The sequence below is a fragment of the Seriola lalandi genome, unplaced genomic scaffold (genome assembly GCF_002814215.2).
Source record: "Seriola lalandi dorsalis isolate HSWRI2012SDOR001 ecotype SW California unplaced genomic scaffold, Sedor1 jcf7180002054949, whole genome shotgun sequence".
NCBI lineage: Eukaryota > Metazoa > Chordata > Actinopteri > Carangiformes > Carangidae > Seriola > Seriola lalandi.
In genome coordinates this window covers 607781-626288 of record NW_019525500.1, presented here as the reverse complement: position 1 = coordinate 626288, position 18508 = coordinate 607781, and the positions used below count along the sequence as shown (strand labels likewise).

The following is an 18508-nucleotide window of genomic DNA, read 5'->3' as shown; positions in this document are numbered from 1 at the left end:
CACCCCTGTTTCAGACTCATTTATGTCCCCAGATGTCATTTTTAAAAGGGTTCTGTTGGCAGAAAGGTGCAATCAACTAGTCAGTAATCTACCAAATTGTACGGCAACCCCCGGGTAGTTCTAGTTTACTGGTATTGCTTTTGAAAGTGTAAATAAAACCCAAGAACTATTTATTTTATTGCTATTACTACTAATGGTGCTGCTGGTGTTGCAATTACAATTAATACTGAAGAGGAAGTGAAGATAAAGCCAAACAAGAAAGAGTAAAACAATCAATCACAACAAAGAAATGGTTTCTTAACCCCATAGTGAAAAACTATTTTCCTGTACATGAACTTTTGCCTTTAGGATCTGTTCAGACTGGACTTCCAGTAAATCTCTGTGCCGATCTGACCTCCTGCTCACCTAAAAATCCAAGAACACCTCATTTGAAGCATCTGCATTGTTATTATTGAGCATGGAGGGTGGGAGACACAGAGAAGGAGGGAGATCAGTATATTTGATTTATGTGTCCTTGTCTATCCAGTGCACTTTAGTAGGTGTCTGACCTGTATACCTGTACGCAAAAGCTGTCCCCTCTTGGTCCAGGTGACCTAAGAAATCCCACTAAAGACTTTTAATCTTTGGGTTTTCTGAATAGCTATTAATCCTCAGAAAAGTGATCTGGCAGGAAGGAGAAGAAGGTCTGAACCTTACATGTTTAGAAGTGGTTTTAGTGTTTATTAGGAGGCTTGGGAGATGTGCTGATAGTCTCCATTTTATGGGAACAAACTGTGAATCTTACAGACTATTTATTTGCTATGAAAATAAACGACTTAGACTTGACTTAGATGGATAGGTTTATAAATGTACTGTTTAAAGTGGATATTTTATCTGCAAACCTGAAAACCAATCCTTCCTTTCCTCAGGGTGCCTCTTTGTTCCACTCATGTGACTACACTGCACTCTAGTGCTCAAAAGGTGGGAATATATTTGCTGTCTTGGGCGTCCTCCAAAAACTCCAAACATTCCTTTGTTCACTGATGATCCACAAGCTGATGATCATGCTACTACTTTGGCCCCAAAGTTAACATTTACTGAACATGGTCATTTATCCATCTTAGCTCCAGTAAATACCCGGATTCCCACAAAACATGGGGAAAGTACACCACAACTGAAGAAAAAACTAACTTAGATGGTGGATAGTTGTGCAGAGTATGACAATCTGCAGACTTTCAAATTTGCTATTCTATCCTATTTTCCTATTTATAGGTGGTAAGTAGTAGTAAAAGTAGCAGTAGTAGTAGTAGTAGTAGGTAGTAGCCATAGTAGTAGTTAATAGTAGTAGTCGTAGTAGTAGTAGTAGTAGCAGTAGTAGGTAGTAGAAGGCTATTAGTAAAAATAGTGGTGGTACTAGCAGTGGCAGTAGCAATAATAGTAGTAGTAGTAGAATGGGTTTTTACCCTACTCAGCCTGCTCCTTTAATGAAAAAAGTTTTACGACAGTCGTCGCGACACTACTTACATGCTTTACGACTGTTTAGGAGGCTGATTTAAAATGGAGTAGAGTCCAGGGGTACGAATTCAACCGAATTAGGTTCAGCAGCTGTATTTTCATCTTTACGTGTTTTTGAAATTAACGGGGTTTGACTAATTAGAAAATTAGTAACTATAGCACAATGTCAGAAGAAAAGAAGTCCGGTTCTTTGGGTTTCTTTTCGAGCTACGACGATTTGAGCGACAGTAGCGACTCAGACGAGGAGGGAGACGGTCGGAAGAAGAAACCGGTGACAGACGCTCCTGGAAGCGGAGCCGAGTCCTCCCAACACGGGACCAAACGAGGGGCCGGTGGAGCTCCTTTACCCAAACCTGATGACCTCTTCAGCTCCGTGTCCAAGCCTGCTTTTCTCTACAACCCACTGAACAAGCAGATAGACTGGGAGAGTCTGACGGTCAAAGCTCCTGAAGAGGTAAACATACGAAGGAGAGATGTGTCTCCAAAAACTAACTTCAGGGAGATTGTAGGATATTTTAGGGAGATTTACACTATTTATTATGTAAATATGTTGACCACCATAGTTGACTCCTTATATAATTTCCATACACATCCACAGTTACCAGCATGACCCAACAGGGAGGGGGCGAGCCACAGATTACTCGTGCCCTCCTCACCCCCACCGTATATGAGCTGAAGTGATTAGTAGTACATGGTGATTAGTGTACCTGATGAAGTGGCCACTGAGTGTAAGCCTTCACTGTGGGATTGTTTGGTTGACAAACAAAAAATTCCAGGGAACTATGTGTAATATTTGGCAGTAGAGTTGCAGTTCTTTATGCAATTATCAAATATTTTTACTGTCCATTCTTCTGTTGTTTACCATTATTACTATTTTGATTCAGCTATTAATTGAATTATAGTCTGAAATAAAAAGAAAAGCACATCACTTGTTCCCAGAGCCCAGGTTTAAATCTTCAAATTGTGTGTGTTGTCTAGGCAACAGTCTTAAACTCAAATTTGTAAAATTTTCAAATGTTTGGTTATCAACACATTTTTAGCAGCATTTGGCAGAATAGTACAGTCAGGACACAGTTGCCATCTTTTAGGCAGATGCGACCAGTGTGTGGTATTTAAGCCGATGTGTTGTTCTCTGTACTTTACCACATGGGGACAGAGACAGAAGGATATATATACAGTATATGTAAACCCAGCAATGCTGGACACTTCTAGGAGAATTTGTTTAATCACTTTTCCAAATTATTCTTTGTTCTGTTACCTTAAGCCTGCCAGAGAGTTTAAGCCATGGAAGACAAATGCTGTGCCCCCTCCTGAGAGCTACACTGCAGAGCCAGAGAAGAAGAAGGGACCTCCTCCAGGTATGGACATGGCTATAAAATGGTCCAATGTGTATGAGGACAATGGGGAAGACGCGCCGCAGCCTTACACTGGCAACGCCCAGTTCCTACCTGCAGAGGAGCAACCGTCAGACTCAGGTCAGTCTATTTATTATTCTCCCTTAGCATTATTAATAAACTGTTGAAATGATCACTGCCATAGGCTTCATTCTCCCCGCTATTATCACACCAGGTGTTTGAATGTATTACACTATGCCAGCTTACTCCTTGCTGTTGAACCTGTTTGGAGTGCTAGCCATAGTTGTAGAGGAACTATGCCAGGTAGTGCACCTATTTGACCAGGTTTACTGTCTCATTATTATTGTAACATTTAGTATTTGTATTATTAAACACACAATAGTTTTTTAATGGGTGTAAAACAGCATACTACATCAATAAAGTTTATGTGATTTTGGGCCTGGTCTGTATGCGCCCTTTGCCAAGTAAAGCTACAACAGATGATCTGTGTGCTTGCATCTGTGATAATCCAGTGGACTGAATGGACTCAGGAAAACTTTAGAGGTACCCAACACTCCACCCATCTTGGTGGAAAAATGGATGTTGGGAGCCACAAAACTACACACAAGCAAAAGAAAAAACAACAAATCTTGTGTTGGCTCCACTTTCAGTTTGACTGTAGTCTCTTGTTATGTATAAGTGCGCAGTTGAGTTATTCACAAATCGTTATTTTCCAACCCTCCTCCCACTCCCCCAAAAATTCTCCAACCAACTGCTACCACCCCTCTGGTGATCAGATGAGGATTCAGACAAAGGATCCCTCTCTGCCAAGAAACGTCGAGTGGAGACCTTCCAACAGAAGGAGAAGAGGAAGAGGGACATGGGACAAGCCACCTCTGACAAGAACTTCGTAGAAGAAGAAAAAAGGATCCTCAGGCAAAAGATCGAGTGAGGCCTGAGCTGCCTGCAACAAGGCATCGGTGTCTAATTTAAACATTTTATTTCAGCTGGTAACGTCCAGCGACATTAGCACAGTGGTGAAGTAGGTGGTTTGCTACAAAGATGCGCAACCATTTTACCTATATGTTGACATACCGTAATGCATAATTGCAATATTGTAGTATATGTTCTGTTTTCAAATGACTGTCAGCACAATTGAAAGACAAGGCCAAGAGTATATCACAGTCTCAGTGCAAAAATTGCAACCTAAGATCTTAGATTCTGGCAAATCCCTGCTGGATATTGCCCCATGTTGAAGGAAAATTCTGGTGTTTTACAGTCTAGCTCGTATTTCAATAGTTTTGACCATCAACCCTTTTATTTTTCACTAATTTCTTGCTCTCTTCCGTAGAGACTGCGATGAGGAATATCACTAAATACAGTTTTACATTGTGCAGAGAGCACTGGGCATTATCAAACAAGTGATCAGACAGATTAGGTCCCAGTTTGCCATCACCTTTGTTTTAATTCAGAATATGTAGTTTAGACAACTGGGTGAAATGGGACATTGAATTGTTGTACAACGCTGCAGTTTTCCTTTAAATGAGGGTTTAGCCATCCTGCTGTGACACATTAAATGTTAAGTGTGGTCATTTGGCTTTGTCTCTTTTTTATTTAATTACTTAAAAAGCAATGACGTTTTGCTGTGGTGGTTTTCTTGGTCTGTGTTTGTGGTTTGTCTTGTATTATCCTAATTATCTATTCACCACTGAACTTTGACTGTTCTTGTGTTAATATAGTGACTTTCCTTTAAAAATGTGATTAAAATTACTGTAAATAAGTTTGAAATAGTCCTTTTTCACTGCAGACATTTTGACTTGTGGCAGTAGGAAAAGCACAGTTGTCACTAAGAGAATTAAAAAATGGTGCTGTTCTTCCTCATAAGTCATGACAGTGTGACAGTCAGTCTGCATGTACAATTCCAGGACCCTGAAACCAAAGCGGCTAAATGAAACTCTGCCATCTTTCATTTTATTATTATCAGCCATGACAGTGTGGCTGCTATTGTTTTTACCACGTGACACTGTGTGTGTGTCATCATGGTAAATTTTGTCCTGGAGACACCAACTGTTGTAGGAACTGCCACAGAGGTGGTTGTTAGTACTTCGGCAGGTGTTTGTGGACAGATTTTTGTCAGTGCGGTATCGTCTGTGCAGCTGTGCAAGATAGTCATGAAATGTTACGTGTGTGTAGTTGACATCAAAATGAAGGCCGAGTCCGAAGATGTGTGTGGTATGGCAACATCTTGACGGGCATCGTGGCTGATGGTCTCTAGTTTACACTTGTGTTCTTCATAATGTGACATGTCAAAATGTCTTCAGTGGAAGGTATCTGTTACTATTTAAAACAAGTGCTTGCGCTTCCTACTTATGGGCACTAGATGGCGCCCTAAAGCTACACTGGTATTCACTCCCTTTGTGTTTATGGTGAAGTCTGCTGTACTTTGTGTAGATGTTGGCCACCCAAATCACAACCAGGGTCTGTGTATGTAAGTAGTGATTCTGAAGAAGGGAGTGCTGATCTTCGATTTGGAAGTTTGTCTCATCTCAGTTCTCTTGAGATACTTGATGCATACAGACTGTTTATTCAGTCTCATGTACCTTGTATTACACAACACTTTGCGTGTGTTCTGAAATAAACAAACATCAGCTTCCTGTTTATTTAGTTGTATTACAAAAGATTTATTGGAACATTGTACTGTTTTATGTTTCTGCCAGTAAGTCTTCTCAGTCATTGTAAACAGTTGAATATGAAGAATTTTATAGTTTTGTTTTCAGTGAGATTATTCATCATAAACCACACAGGCAATAAAAGATATTTTACTGGAAGAAGTTGTTCTGTCAGTCATCAAGTCTTATTTAAGATGTAAGTGCATTGTTGAAATCCACTTGTCCATTTGTTTCAGATAATCAACAGCAAATAGACCAAACTCAGTTTCACTGAAGCCAAGTCTTAAAATTATTATTGTTATCCAGAGAATAGATCATACATTCCCAAATTCATTTATTCAAATTCTCTGTCTATTGGAGCAAATATAATGGTTTTCCAAACATTGAAAAAAAAAAAAAAACCTCAAAAATTTGCACTTTGCAGCAGTTTAGTGATCAGAAGAATTCCTGGCCTATCTGTCATCATGGTTTGACATGAAATAGTGGTAAATATGCTTCTGATAAAATTCCAGCCTCCAGGTATGTGCCTGGCCTTGTCTGAAACGCGTAGCTGGTCCTGCACAACAACATCAGCAGCAGCAGCAGACTGATATTATCAGCCATGTTAACGAACAAATAATTCCTCTTTCTGTACTGACTATATGAGCAATGGCCAGCAGGGTCACATCTTTGAGTGTTTAAGAATTACTCATCTCGCTGTCAGTCCTGTAGCTGGAAAGTTCCCAGAAAATTAGTGTTTTGCAGAGTGCTTTTCTTAGAATTGTGTGAATCTTCCTGAACTGATGCCTCTTTGAGTTATTGACATCATGTTACCAGAGGAAAGCATTTTTCTAACACCTTATCTTCATTTCATGAAAGAGAACATCTTGGTCTCACTGTAAATTACCCTTGGCACAATCAGCATCAGTTGCTTAAGTCCTAAAAGAACTCTGCTAAATGTTGCTTCATTAAAATGTTCTATGTCTAAATAAAAATTTCAGGTTTAGATTTTGTGATCAGCAAGTGGATCTAAACAACTGCTACTTAGTGAGTGAATTGAAAGCGTCTGCCAATAACTCAGGACGAGTCAGTCACACTAACCGTTAATCACTGTGACACATTTACTGGAAGGTCAAGACCTCATAATGGCCATTGAGTATTCAGGGACCTTTACTGAGCTGGCTGCCTATAGCTGCTACTATTTGACTTATGACATTTTCACACAGTCAGCACAATGTCGCAGCTTGTATGTAAATTTAGTTCTGGCTGTTGTGTGGTGCTGCAGGAGGCCCCCCACCAACACTCCCGACTTTTCTCTAATGTAACAAGACGCAGAGTCAACAACCATTTTAGCAGCTCTGAAGCTTGAAGACACAGCAGTGTCTTGAGCTAAATGCTAACATCAGAATACTGACATGCTCACAGTGAAAGTGCTAACATACGGATGAATTGTAAGTGATATTTACCTGTTTCATCATGTTATATTATCCTGTAAGCATAGTGTCAGTTAGTACTTAACACCGAGTACAGCTGAGGCTGATGGGAATGTTTTGGGAGTGTTGTCTCATAACCTTTTTTGAGCTGGTAGATGAAAAGTCAGAGAACCTCCAAAGTCAGTAGAATTAATCCTTTAGGGACTTTCAATAAGGTCACAACAAACCAAACAAAGATATTTAATTCAAAACCAAAAATGTCTTCATGGTAGCAGCAGAGGAGAAGTCAGGGAATCACCACCAAATCATCATCTGGGAACCATGAATATCTGTCTGAAATTTAAAAGTAATTCATTCAAAGGTTGTTGAGATATTTCAGTCTGAACCAAAGTTGTGGACCCACAGACCGACATTACCATTCACAGAGCCAAAATAAGAATTTATCTTGTTGCATGCTCTCTGCGTCAGTTTAGGATGCTGGTTTCATGTCAACACAGCCACTGACTTGTTGACTTCTCTAAAATCTTCACTCATTATCAGATGTTTTCTAGAGGCAAACAGTTGCTTTTCACACCAGCGAACTGGCCAAACAGATGCTCAGCAGGAAAGAAAATCTCTGTGGAGCTGGATACAAACAGATCCCTTCTAACCTGGCATTTCAATTTTCACTTAAGATTTGAAGCATGTTAAACAACAGTACGTTATCGGTGTGTGTCATTGTGTTGAAATCATATGTTTAAGAAAGAAAGTAAAAAAGATCAAGAAGTAACCTCACAGCTCGAAGCGAGCCACGGTCCATGAACCACAGCTTCTTCTCTCTCGGTTTCATGTTGAGCGTGGAGTGGAATTTTCCAAATGATGGTCAGACAGTAACATAATATTGTAATTTACAGCAACATTGTGGTACTAACCAAAGATTGCAGCTGAATATTTCCATAATTTCCCCCGTTTGAAATCGACATGGCACTGTCTTTCCTCTGTACCACCCAAGAACATCTGTTTCATCAGATACTCGGTAAAGAACAGCATCAGTCAGTATCATGACAAGTTATGATTATGGCTACAGTCAACAATACAAATCTTTTACACTCACTTTTTAAAAAATGTACAAAGTAACGTCTTCAATCACACACTTTATTTTTAAACGTCTTGCTCTGCAAAGAATTTCTCATTCAGACTCGCTTGTCTATCCATTTCTATTAATTAATGACCTAAAATGTCTAATCTCTGGCAGTATTTTTATACATTTTTTTGGCAAATGATCATATATTTTCCATATTTGTGGGCCTGCTTGTCCCAATGGAAACTAGCTCTCATAGACATGTTATATAAGCTGATTACATTTAATGGCTGTAACCACAAAAATGCCAGCAAGACGGAATGTCAGATCTTGTCGCTGTCTGAAGAAAACCATGTAACATGTTCCTCTATAGCCTGAGAAAAGACTCCTCCTTCTGAAACTAGCTGAATAAACCATTGAAAAGCCCGAAAACTCTTCTCTCATTAAAAGTTAACACTTGAAAGTGATGTAATATCAACACTGTGATTTTGTTTCAACACAGACAGTTTGAACATGAAGATTAACTTGTAAAGCTGAACATGTTCAGCCTGATCACATGATGAGGATCGGAGATGATGGGGAACAGTAGCACAAGACAAGCAGTCTGACCTCCTGCCATGATAAACATGTCAGAGGTTGTCTGTTGATAAGGGTATGGAGGAGACACAAAGACAGCCCAGGCTCTCTCTCTCTCTCTGAGTGTGAGTGTGTGTGTGAGTGTGAGAATGTTTCTAAATGAGCCAGCGGCGGTCAGCTAACCTGGCTGACGGTCAGTAATGGAGTAGATGGTATCTGTGTGAATTCTGTTATCTTGACCCTTGTCCTGTGCTTTTGCCCAGTCAGGTTTAAGTGGGTGCAGCAGGTTGTGTAAATCTGCACACACTCAGATCTTCAGTGTTTTTCTCTCCTCAGTGAAGATCTGTATGGCTACAACACAACTGATTGTCCTTCAAAGTTTTTCTGATTGATCTAAATCAAGTCATAATTTTCCATGATGAAGGAATCAGTCGATTAACAGAAAATTGTAAAAATGTATTTTGATAATGATTCATCATGTAAGTTATTCTTAAAGCGCAAATGTCAAACATTTACTGCTTACAGCTTCTCCATGAAAATGTTCTGCTTTTTATGTTTCATATTTCAGTAAAAATTGAATATCTTTATGTTGTGAACCGTTGGTAGAAAAAAAAAAAGGCAATTTAAAGACATCACCTTGGGGTCCCAGAGATAATAATAGGCTTTTTTGTCTTACAATTTTCTGACAGTTAATAGTTTAAACATTTAATACTGTAATTAAGCAATTGAATAATATTTATTAATGACACAAATCCTTATTTTTCCTGCATGTGAAAATTTAGAAAACAATCCATTAACATACATTAAACTCACCCTTACTATGTATGAACTTTCTGGTCCCTTTGTCTCTTCTGTTATTTTATTATATTTATTCTGCAGTCTTTATGTTCTGCTGAAGACAATGAAAACTGAATTTGAGTCGATTATATTTCTCTTATCTTGGTCACGATGCTCGGTGTGATCTCTGTCCTTCCTGGAATCGTTCCTAAAACGTTTGATTAGTCACCACATTGGTTTCATTTTCTTTATGAACAGCTTCTCTTAAAAATGATTTAAGTTAAAGAGTCTTACTGGCAACAAAAAGTAAAACTGGTAAAGTGATTGCAGCAGGGAGTTTCAACATCACACAGGATGGATGAAATATCATTTTCCTGATTTAGCTACTATGACTCACTGTGAGTGCTTCAGAGGTTTACTTTATCCCAGATGCTACAGCTAAGAAAGCCTTATTTGGTTTTTATATTTTGCTGTGTATCTGTCCACAACAGTCACAGATGCTTCCGCTAACAGGATATTTAGGTTAATATACAGCTCAGTCAGGTTTTATCTAATAAGATAAGAGCTTATCTGGGTTCTGGACGAGAGGATACGATGTTTGCTTGCACCAACTCAAATACCAAATACTTTGTTTACACCAATCTGTTCACTGATGTTTGCCTTTTAGGATATTACATGAAGGTTGTATGGGTTAAAATGGTTTCCCCTCGCCTCCTAACACAGATGCAGTAAAACACTGCAATAACTTTGGCTTATTTTAGTATGTGAATAATTTAAGGCATCATTTTGTCAAATATACTACAGCCTGCAGCTGGTTAGCTTAGCTTAACATAAAGATTGGAAACAAGGTGCTAGCATTGCCCTGTCCAGAGGTCGCAAAATCTGCTTATCAGCAACTTTAAGGCTCAATAATTGAGATGTTTTATGATGAGATGTTTTATTTTGTCTGTTTAATCCATATAAAATCCAAACGATTCGGCATTTTACAGGAGATTGTGTGTCAGACTGTTTCTTGGTCCGGACCAGTAACTTTCTGAGGTATCCAGCAAAACATTTAATTATTCTTTTAATTACACTGTCTTTTGTAAATAGACAGCTTAAATTAACCTGGACTCTTTTGTTTAAGACTTTTAGTGTGTAATTACTGTTTAAATGGCTTTAACTGTTTTTCCTCTGACTGTATGGAAAGGATCAAATTTAAAGATTTTCAGTGTCTGTACAAAATGTTGCCATTAAAACATGAAGTAAAGCTCAGATATATTGTTTAAAACCAAACTTTCACATCCACAACTTGCTGTGGATATAAATGCAGTGGGGCACAATAAGACTTCTTTTTAGATTTTTTTTTTCTCAGTAGTAAAATATGAGTGAATGGCTATGACAATAATGTGACTCTAGAACGTAAAGCAGCAGGCTCTTGGCAATGCTACTCCGACAGGGATCATCCAGCCTAATTTATACCCTGAGAAAGGCTTGTGTCCAGGGACATAAATTTAGTTGTGGTGTGCGCTGAAAAAAAGGGAAGGCCCATAAACCGGCTGGGTCTGAGAGAGAGAGCCACAGACACAGAGAGAGGGAACAATGGGCAGCCATCAGGAGGAGAGCCCCAACAGCTGCAGAGCCCCATATCGTGACACACACTCACGTGCACACACAAACGTGCGCCCACATACACATATACAGGCTATTCTCTACTTTCCTTTCTCTCTCTCTCTCTCTTTCTGTCTCTCTCCCTCTCTCTCTCTCTCTCTCTCACACACACACACACACACACACACACACACACACACACACTGGTTCCTCATACACTCTCTGGCCAGGTCATCTGAAAGGGGGCCAGCTAAGCAGATGTTCTGCCACTGCCTTCACAAAAGGCACAAGTGACTGGTGGAGGAAAAACAAAAGGAAGAAAAGAGAAAAAAGACAAACTTCCTAATTTTCCCTTGAGTCAGCATCTCGTGACAAGTGCTTATGTTGTTATTGTCCAACTAACTGGATGTATTTTCATTTCATTTATACATTTTCATTTGTACAATTAAAAAAATATTACATTGTCATACTAAGAGGAGAGCTCATTTTCATGGCTTTTGTGTATAAAATCTTAATCAAATTATCTATACCTGTTTACCAGCTTAGTGTAATGAAAAGTAAAGTAAAGGTGAGGAATGGTATTTACGTCAGCAGAAAAATGCAAGTGCAGTACCTCAAAATTGTTCTTAAGTAAAGTTAAGTTACATTCCATCTCTGTGCATACAACAAGCCATCATATGCACCACTGCACAACCGGGTACAGGTATCATGTGATATCACAAGACAAGATCTCATTGTCAGGCATGCAAAACATTTCCACTATGAAAATTGCACTAATTTATGTTATTTGTCAAAAAGAGGTTGCTCATGCCCTGCAGTCAGTGTGCTGAACAATTAAAACACTTATTTGCAGTCCAAAGGTTTGTGATGTATGTAGCGTCTTTTCCCTAACACCCCCCCCACCCTCGCTCTCCCTTTTTCTTTCTTTCTTTCACACACACAAACACACACCACGCAGCCTGCAGGTTTTGACCTGTAAATAACTGCCCAGACAGGGTCTAGTCAGTCAGTCGCGGAGGCAGGCTGAGGCGTCAGGGCCTACATGGCTCCTGCAGAGCAATAACAGATGCTTATCATGTTTTACTGAGGGGAGTGGAGGCAGTGGTGGTGGTGGTGTGTGAGTGGGAGTTGAGGGGGGGGTGGGGGGTGGTGAGTGTGGCACATTGGGGCCCTGTCAATGAATGGCTCTGACAATAAATGCCCTCAATCATGGGTAGACATTGTACCTTAGAAAATAGAGTCACAGTTATGCCAGGAGTGTTATAATGGATTCAGAGTCAGTTAGTGTGTGTGTGTGTGTGTGTGTGTGTGTGTGTGTGTGTGCGTGTGCGCACGTGTGTGTGTGTGTGTGCGCGCGTGCACATGTGTGTGTGTGTGTGTGCACGCGCTTAAAAGAGGGAGGTTTACAGAGCGCATGTGCACTCGTACACCCACTGCAGCTTTTCAGCAGCTCATCCTCTTGCACATTCCTGGTGGAGGCAACAGCAAACAAATGGCTTAAGGTTCAAGTGAAGTATGTTTCATTCCTTTCTCCGCTGTCTCGGCTGCTCTTAAAGCCGCGGGTTGTGCTGCGAGCGGGGACAGGGGTTAGATGCAAGGTCAATGAGAAGAGGATTACTCAAGATACACTTCAGATAAAAGTGTCAGACCAATAATCTGCAGTGATCCATCATGTAGCAGGCTGCGCTTTTGGGTTGGAGGATAAAAAATAGCCTTCATGTGTGTGCAGTAATGAAGATGTACCTATGGAAAAGACAGATTCCCCATGACAGACACAATCCTGCTCATTTGTAAAAGGTAACCGACGATTCAGTGCTGTGAGGTTTTCGCCGTCCTCACTATTGTTTCTTGCTGAGACCAACACTTTTCCTTTCTCTGCAGAGGGTCAAGCACATTTCTTTCCCCTGAGATGAGAGTTGTTTTCTCCGCTGTTTGCTGAAATGCCTTCACAGCTACCAGTGAAGGTGGTAATTTGAAGTCTTGGCTCACTGCTCCCCAACTGAATTTAATTCACATTTCGGGGACAAATATGTGTTGAATTTCAATGGAGGGGCTGGAGCTCTCACATACCATCACTCAGACCAAAACCAACAGTCCCCTCTGGCGTACAGGACTTACTAGATCACATTTACACATGTGCAGTGCAAAAAAAGTAAACACTTTGATGTTACTTGGAGACATCCTCACCCTTCATAAGCATTACACACATTTTATAATGTTGAACAATTGATAGGAGCTTGTGTATAGATAGATACAGTAATATATACTATAAATATAACTGTCACATGGGCATCTGTAATGAGCAGGCTATGTTTATGTTTCAGACTTCAGCCACATTTTAGAGAGAGGATATTCTTCTACTAAAACTTTGATTGCAACACATTTACTCGTGATGAAGTATTTTTTCTATTGTTGTATTAATACTTACAAGTGATAGAAATGTAGCTTCAGCTAAGGAGCACTTTAATTATCTATTATTCTGCCGATTGTTTTATCTTTTAATGGATTAATCGATGTCAGAATATAGTAATTAGACATCAACTCAAGACAAGAGTCAAGGTTGATGTCTTCAAATGTCTTATTTCATCTGACAAACAACTGAAAACTAAAGAGATTCAATTCTTAAAGCCATAAAACAGTAGCTCACCAACAAGAGAGGGTTTGACTTTTTTTCAATGAAAAATGACTGAAATCATTAATCAGTCATCAAGATAGTTGCATTAATTTTCTCTAGATTGAATAATCGGATAATTAACTAATGGTTTCAGCTCTACTGAATGCTTTCTGCTGCCTCACAGTTATAGCTACTGTTGTTTTCAGTGTCCTCTGTTCACAAATCAGATGCAATCAATACATTTATTCATTAGACTTAAAGTCTCATCTTAAGCATCCTTCAAAATTCACTTTTATTGCAGTCACTGTTTTACCCATCTAGTTTTTAAACGCTAAACATTTCCTGTGGGTCCAGCTTCTCAATTATAAGGTTTTCCTTTTTTTCTTACGTGATTTTAAATTGAATGTCTCTGTGTTTTGGTTTGTTGGAAGAAACAAGCAATTTGATGATGATAAAATCACCATGGTCTTTAGTTTATTATCTTTAGTTATGAATGGAATTTTTTTTAATTTACTATTCTCTAACTTTTTATAGACCAAAGATCAATCAAGGAAATAATATAAAGATTAAAAAATAGACATAAGGTGCTTGTATTTTAAATGTGAGATTTGTGTCACTCTAAAGTTAATGTAAAATCATAGGAAATAGTTTTTAAGATGTTCACTTGTGCTTGTCTTTAATTGTACAAATAAAGTTTCCACAGCTTTGAATGACGACCAGTCCAGAGTACAGTTACATGCCAAACCCAGTTCAATTGGACGTTTCTGCAGAATATTAATTTATGCGCAAGGTCCCTGAACTTTGAGCCAGGGAAATATTCCAAATATCTGAGCTGCAAACATGAGGAGGTGAAGTGAGGCGCTAGAGAGAAAGGAAGAGAGAGAAGAGGAGAGAAAAAGAGGGAGGGAGGCAAAGTGTGTTTGTGTGTGTGTGTGTGTGTGTGTGTGTGTGTGTGTGTGTGTGTGTGTGGAGCAGAGAGAGAGAGAGGGAGAGAGAGAGAGACAGAGAGACAGAGAGAGAGAGAGACAGAGAGACAGAGGGAGGGGGAGAGAGGTGGTGCAGTCCAGCACAGTGATCCAGGAGTGAGTGAGGCGACAGAGCGGAGGTGACAGCGGAGAATGGAGAGGAGCCCGTCCGCCCGGCGAGCTTTGACCGCGGCGAGCGAGGAGAACCCACTCGGTCCTTCCCTTCTGGAGCCAGCGTGCTGAAAGAAACCGGGAGGAATAAACTGGGGGTAAAGGAAAGGAATGGCTGATCCTCTGCGGAGGACTTTACTAGCGAAACTCCGGGGGAAGAAATCCAAGAAAGGAGCGACGGTCGGCGGTGGATACGGCTCTGCTGCTGCAGCTGCGGCGAATGGGGGCCGAGAAGGTAAAGAAAAAGTTTTGCGTACGCAGCGAGACTCCGACGAGGCTCGCCCGGTAGTGTTGCTCGCAGGGCTGGATTGCACGTCAGAGAGAATGAGTACGTACGAAAATTGTGTTGAAGGGGCGATGGTGCAGACAGGGGGGGTCATAATAGTCCGGGAGAGTCGCGCAGCAGAGTTGTCCGGCGCACGTCCCCAGGAGCGGAGCAGCGGGGGTAGGGTTCGGGTTAATGAGAAGCTCCTGGGGGTCTCACTTCAAAGAGACGGGCAGCTTGAGGGACGTGTGTTCAGGGAAGGAGATAGGAGCCGAAAAGGACCCAGATCTGCTGACAAAATCACGTTACCGGCGGGAGTCCCGCTCGGAGGACCACATGTCCAGAGAAAACACTTCGTGTCGGTCCCGCGACAGTGCAGCGTCGGGGATTCAATCGGGTTTGGGGACAATTCAAATCACGTTTTGTACAGAGCTCGAGTAGAGGCGCATACCGGGGGCGATCAACCTCCAGAGGGCCGGGTAACTAGTGCTGATAGTGAGGGGACAGAGCCCAGAGACAGAGGACAGTCCCGGCACATGGCAGGGACTGTAGTGGCTGTACAGGAACACAACGCCAACTGGAGTTTTGACAACAACCCAACTTTGGAGACAAACTCGCCAAATTGCGCGGCAATTGTGTTTCCAAACGGTGTGTCAAGAAACACAGATGAACACGTTTTAATCAGTAACATTGAGAGCTATGAGCCAGAGTATGCAGGGGACATTAGAGGGTCTGCAGGTGGTCTGCAGAGCCCGACCTTTTTCCCTACGGAGTTAGAGATATGCGACATTAACATGGCATCCCTGTGCGCCACAGAGGGCTCACTCAGATACCCTTTAGACAGTGAAGATGAGGATTATTATGATAATGAAATTCTGCCCTTTTATGAAACTATTAGAGTGAAAACTGATGGTGACAGGGCAGAGGCTGCACACTCTGAGGTGCCACAGGCTGGTCAGGACAAAGGACAGCTGGATGACTGTAACAGTGCTCAGGAAACAGACAGGCTTAGGAACCAGCTGAAAGAAGCTTATTACCTTCTCATCAACGCTATGAATGATATCAACCTGGATGTCCAGCAGATTAGTAGTGGTTTAACTGAGCAGCAGGCCGCCTCTTCCTGTAGTAGCCACTCCAGAGACAGTCTGTGCTCACGCTTATCTGCCAAAAACATGGACAGTGACTCCTGGTCCTCAGGAGGAGACCACAGCCCTCAGCAGGTGTCTGACACTGACTCACTCCTGCTCTGCCTCAGTGGGAACTCTGAGTCAGGACTCAAAAGCAGGCTGAACAGTAAGAGTATGGTGAACCTGTCTTCGTCCAAGATAAGGCCCACATTACTGCGCTCTGCTAGTGACGGAGCTATCAGGTGTCCAGGGGGACTCTCAGTCTGCGAGCAGGTCACTGGAACTCAGAATCCAGAAATCTGTCGTGATAAAGAGGCTGCAGAGAGAAAAGAGGCTGAAGGAGCTAAAGTCAGAGGAGTGGGTGAGCTGTCAGACCACAACGCCATCAGCAGTGATGAGCAGCTACAAGATGCTGGTGGCGAGGAGGATCGTGGCGGGCGGCTCAATGAGAGCAGCGGCTCGGTCAACAGCCTCACAGGTTCCTCAGACAGCAACGCCGAGGCATCAACACATCAGGGTCACAACAACAAGCAGGAGCTGATCGGAGTCCGAGCGCAGGGGGCCAACTCTGTCAACAAAGGCCACGGTGTCACTGTCAACAAGATGCAAGAATGGATGCACAAGGGCCGCCTGCTGTCTTCAGAGATGAAGCAGCGTATAGAGGGCTCATCTTTGCCCCGTGGTGCAGGCCAAAACCAGGACCGGCCCTGTCCCCAGGCTAACCTCGGAGGGTCTAAACCTGGGGTCCAGACATCCGGCCGAGGGGTTAAATCTGCCAAGGCAAAATCACCTACAGTCAAGTCACCACGGCAGCAACAGCCAGGTAGGAAGGCTACACGGAGTGGCCTCAACTCCCGTGGATCCTCTAAAATCAGAGACCTCTCACCCTCCTTCCTCCCGTCTTGATTATTGTCATCCTCCTCCACTCATAGTAAACTCCGTCTGGTGGTGGTCCACCCTGCACTCCTCCTCTTCTGGATGCAAAGCAAAGGGACGAGACACCTCAGATCTCTTTGCTTTCCCTTTAAGACTCTCTAACCGGTGGCGGGTTCTGTCCTTCACACTAATTTAGGTGCATTTTTAACACTGAATTCATAGCACATCAGGTTGTAGGTCGGATCACTCACAGTGTAGTCCAGTAACAACTAACTCACTCTCCTCTGCTAGTTGCGGTGGTGTTTTTCATGGTGTTGGTGGTGGAGTTTGTGTGTGTGTGTGTGTTTGTGTGTATAATATTTGATTATGTTCAAAAATGCCAAATGATTTTCTTGTCTGTGATTTCATGTTCTGCTTGTGATGAGGTGTGGAAATATGAAAACATCAGTATCATGAAACCTTTCAAGTGTTATCAGTTCAGCTTTAATGTGAGACAGTCTTAACCAGGTTTGCTCATTTGGTAAAACATCTCACCAAAATGTCCATTTACTAGTTGTTCTGGAGCTTTCGATCATATCACCCAGCCTTCCTCTGCACATGGAGTTTGCCTAATCTTTCATGAAATTGTAGCTGTTCAAATTTCCATTTTAGTATTTATTGTTCAGGTTTCCTTAAAAGGGAAGGTGGACAGTTCCACCTTGACCACGCACACAGTAGCCGACAAAATAATCTCACCCCGAGGTCTGTTTACCCACTTTTAATAGCATTTGCAGGAATTAATGCACTGACCTGGCAGTGATGAGAACCTACATCACACTTGTTGCACACACTGCATATTTATTTAGTTACCGTGTCTTTGGATTTAGCGCACAGCACAGTTCCACCATGCTGACCTGGACTGACTGCAGGCGAGGCAGTTAGCCAGTTTAATCACAGGATTCGGAAACTGTGCGTGTGGAAAAGTTTGTATTGACATTTGTTTTAGAGGATGTGGCGACGTGCTTCGCTTTGTATGGATCAGAGACATCATCTCTTTTTATTCTACCACTCATTTCCCCACCCTCTGTAGCAGCTTTGTATGTGTTTGGATGTTTGCATGCGTGCCTGTGAGTGTGGATGTTGTCCTGGCGATGTTTTCCAGAGTAAATAAATGAGCTGCCATGTGCGCAGGCTGTTGTTGACTGTCAGTTTGCCGTGCTGCTAGAAATAGAGTGTGATCTCTGAGGCTGCTGAGCGGAAGGCCTCTGTGTTTGACTTCCAGCCGACGTTGGCACAGCGGAGCTCTGACTTTTACATCTCCAGCTCTTTCCTCTGCTGTCCTTTGGTTAAAGCAAAGCAGGACTTTTCTTGATATTAGTTTCCAAGGTCTCTTCCCCCTGTGATTCTCATTTTTTCCCCCCCCATTTTGCTCAGCTTTCCCCTTTCTCTGTCCCCACTGAACTTTTCCACAGCTGTGGCCAGAGGAATCCAAAGCAGGAGAGAGGCCACTGCAGTTATTCTCTGTGGTTGTGTGTGTGTGTGTGTGTGTGTGTGTGTGTGTGTGTGTTTGAGTGTAGAGGGAGTGTGTGTGTGTGTGTG

The 18508-nt window shown here is 41.9% G+C and overlaps 2 protein-coding genes across 3 annotated transcripts in view; both read left to right on the top strand.

Annotated features, from left to right (window-relative positions):
- Window positions 1–1510: 1510 nt before the first annotated feature.
- cunh1orf52 (chromosome unknown C1orf52 homolog) lies at window positions 1511–5659 on the top strand. Its single transcript, XM_023394616.2, has 3 exons — window positions 1511–1948; window positions 2759–2969; window positions 3626–5659. The coding sequence occupies exons 1-3, from the start codon at window positions 1658–1660 to the stop codon at window positions 3778–3780; spliced, it is 657 nt and encodes a 218-aa protein (XP_023250384.1). The 5' UTR covers window positions 1511–1657; the 3' UTR covers window positions 3781–5659.
- Window positions 5660–14547: 8888 nt separating this feature from the next.
- The window catches only part of syde2 (synapse defective 1, Rho GTPase, homolog 2 (C. elegans)), a 46946-nt gene continuing 42985 nt past the window's right edge, over window positions 14548–18508 (top strand). The window contains exon 1 of one of the 2 annotated variants that reach the window (XM_023394511.2): window positions 14548–16877. In XM_023394511.2, coding sequence (XP_023250279.1) covers window positions 14774–16877 — 2104 coding nt within the window. In that variant the 5' untranslated portion in view covers window positions 14548–14773. The remainder of the gene's footprint in view (window positions 16878–18508) is intronic. The other variant, XM_023394512.2, reaches the window with a different exon arrangement.

Coding starts and splice junctions, on each gene's coding strand:
- cunh1orf52 (XM_023394616.2), top strand. CDS start 1,658: ATGTCAGAAGAAAAGAAGTCCGGTTCTTTGGGTTTCTTTTCGAGCTAC. Junction 1,949..2,758: donor CGGTCAAAGCTCCTGAAGAG/GTAAACATACGA, acceptor TGTTACCTTAAG/CCTGCCAGAGAGTTTAAGCC. Junction 2,970..3,625: donor GGAGCAACCGTCAGACTCAG/GTCAGTCTATTT, acceptor TCTGGTGATCAG/ATGAGGATTCAGACAAAGGA.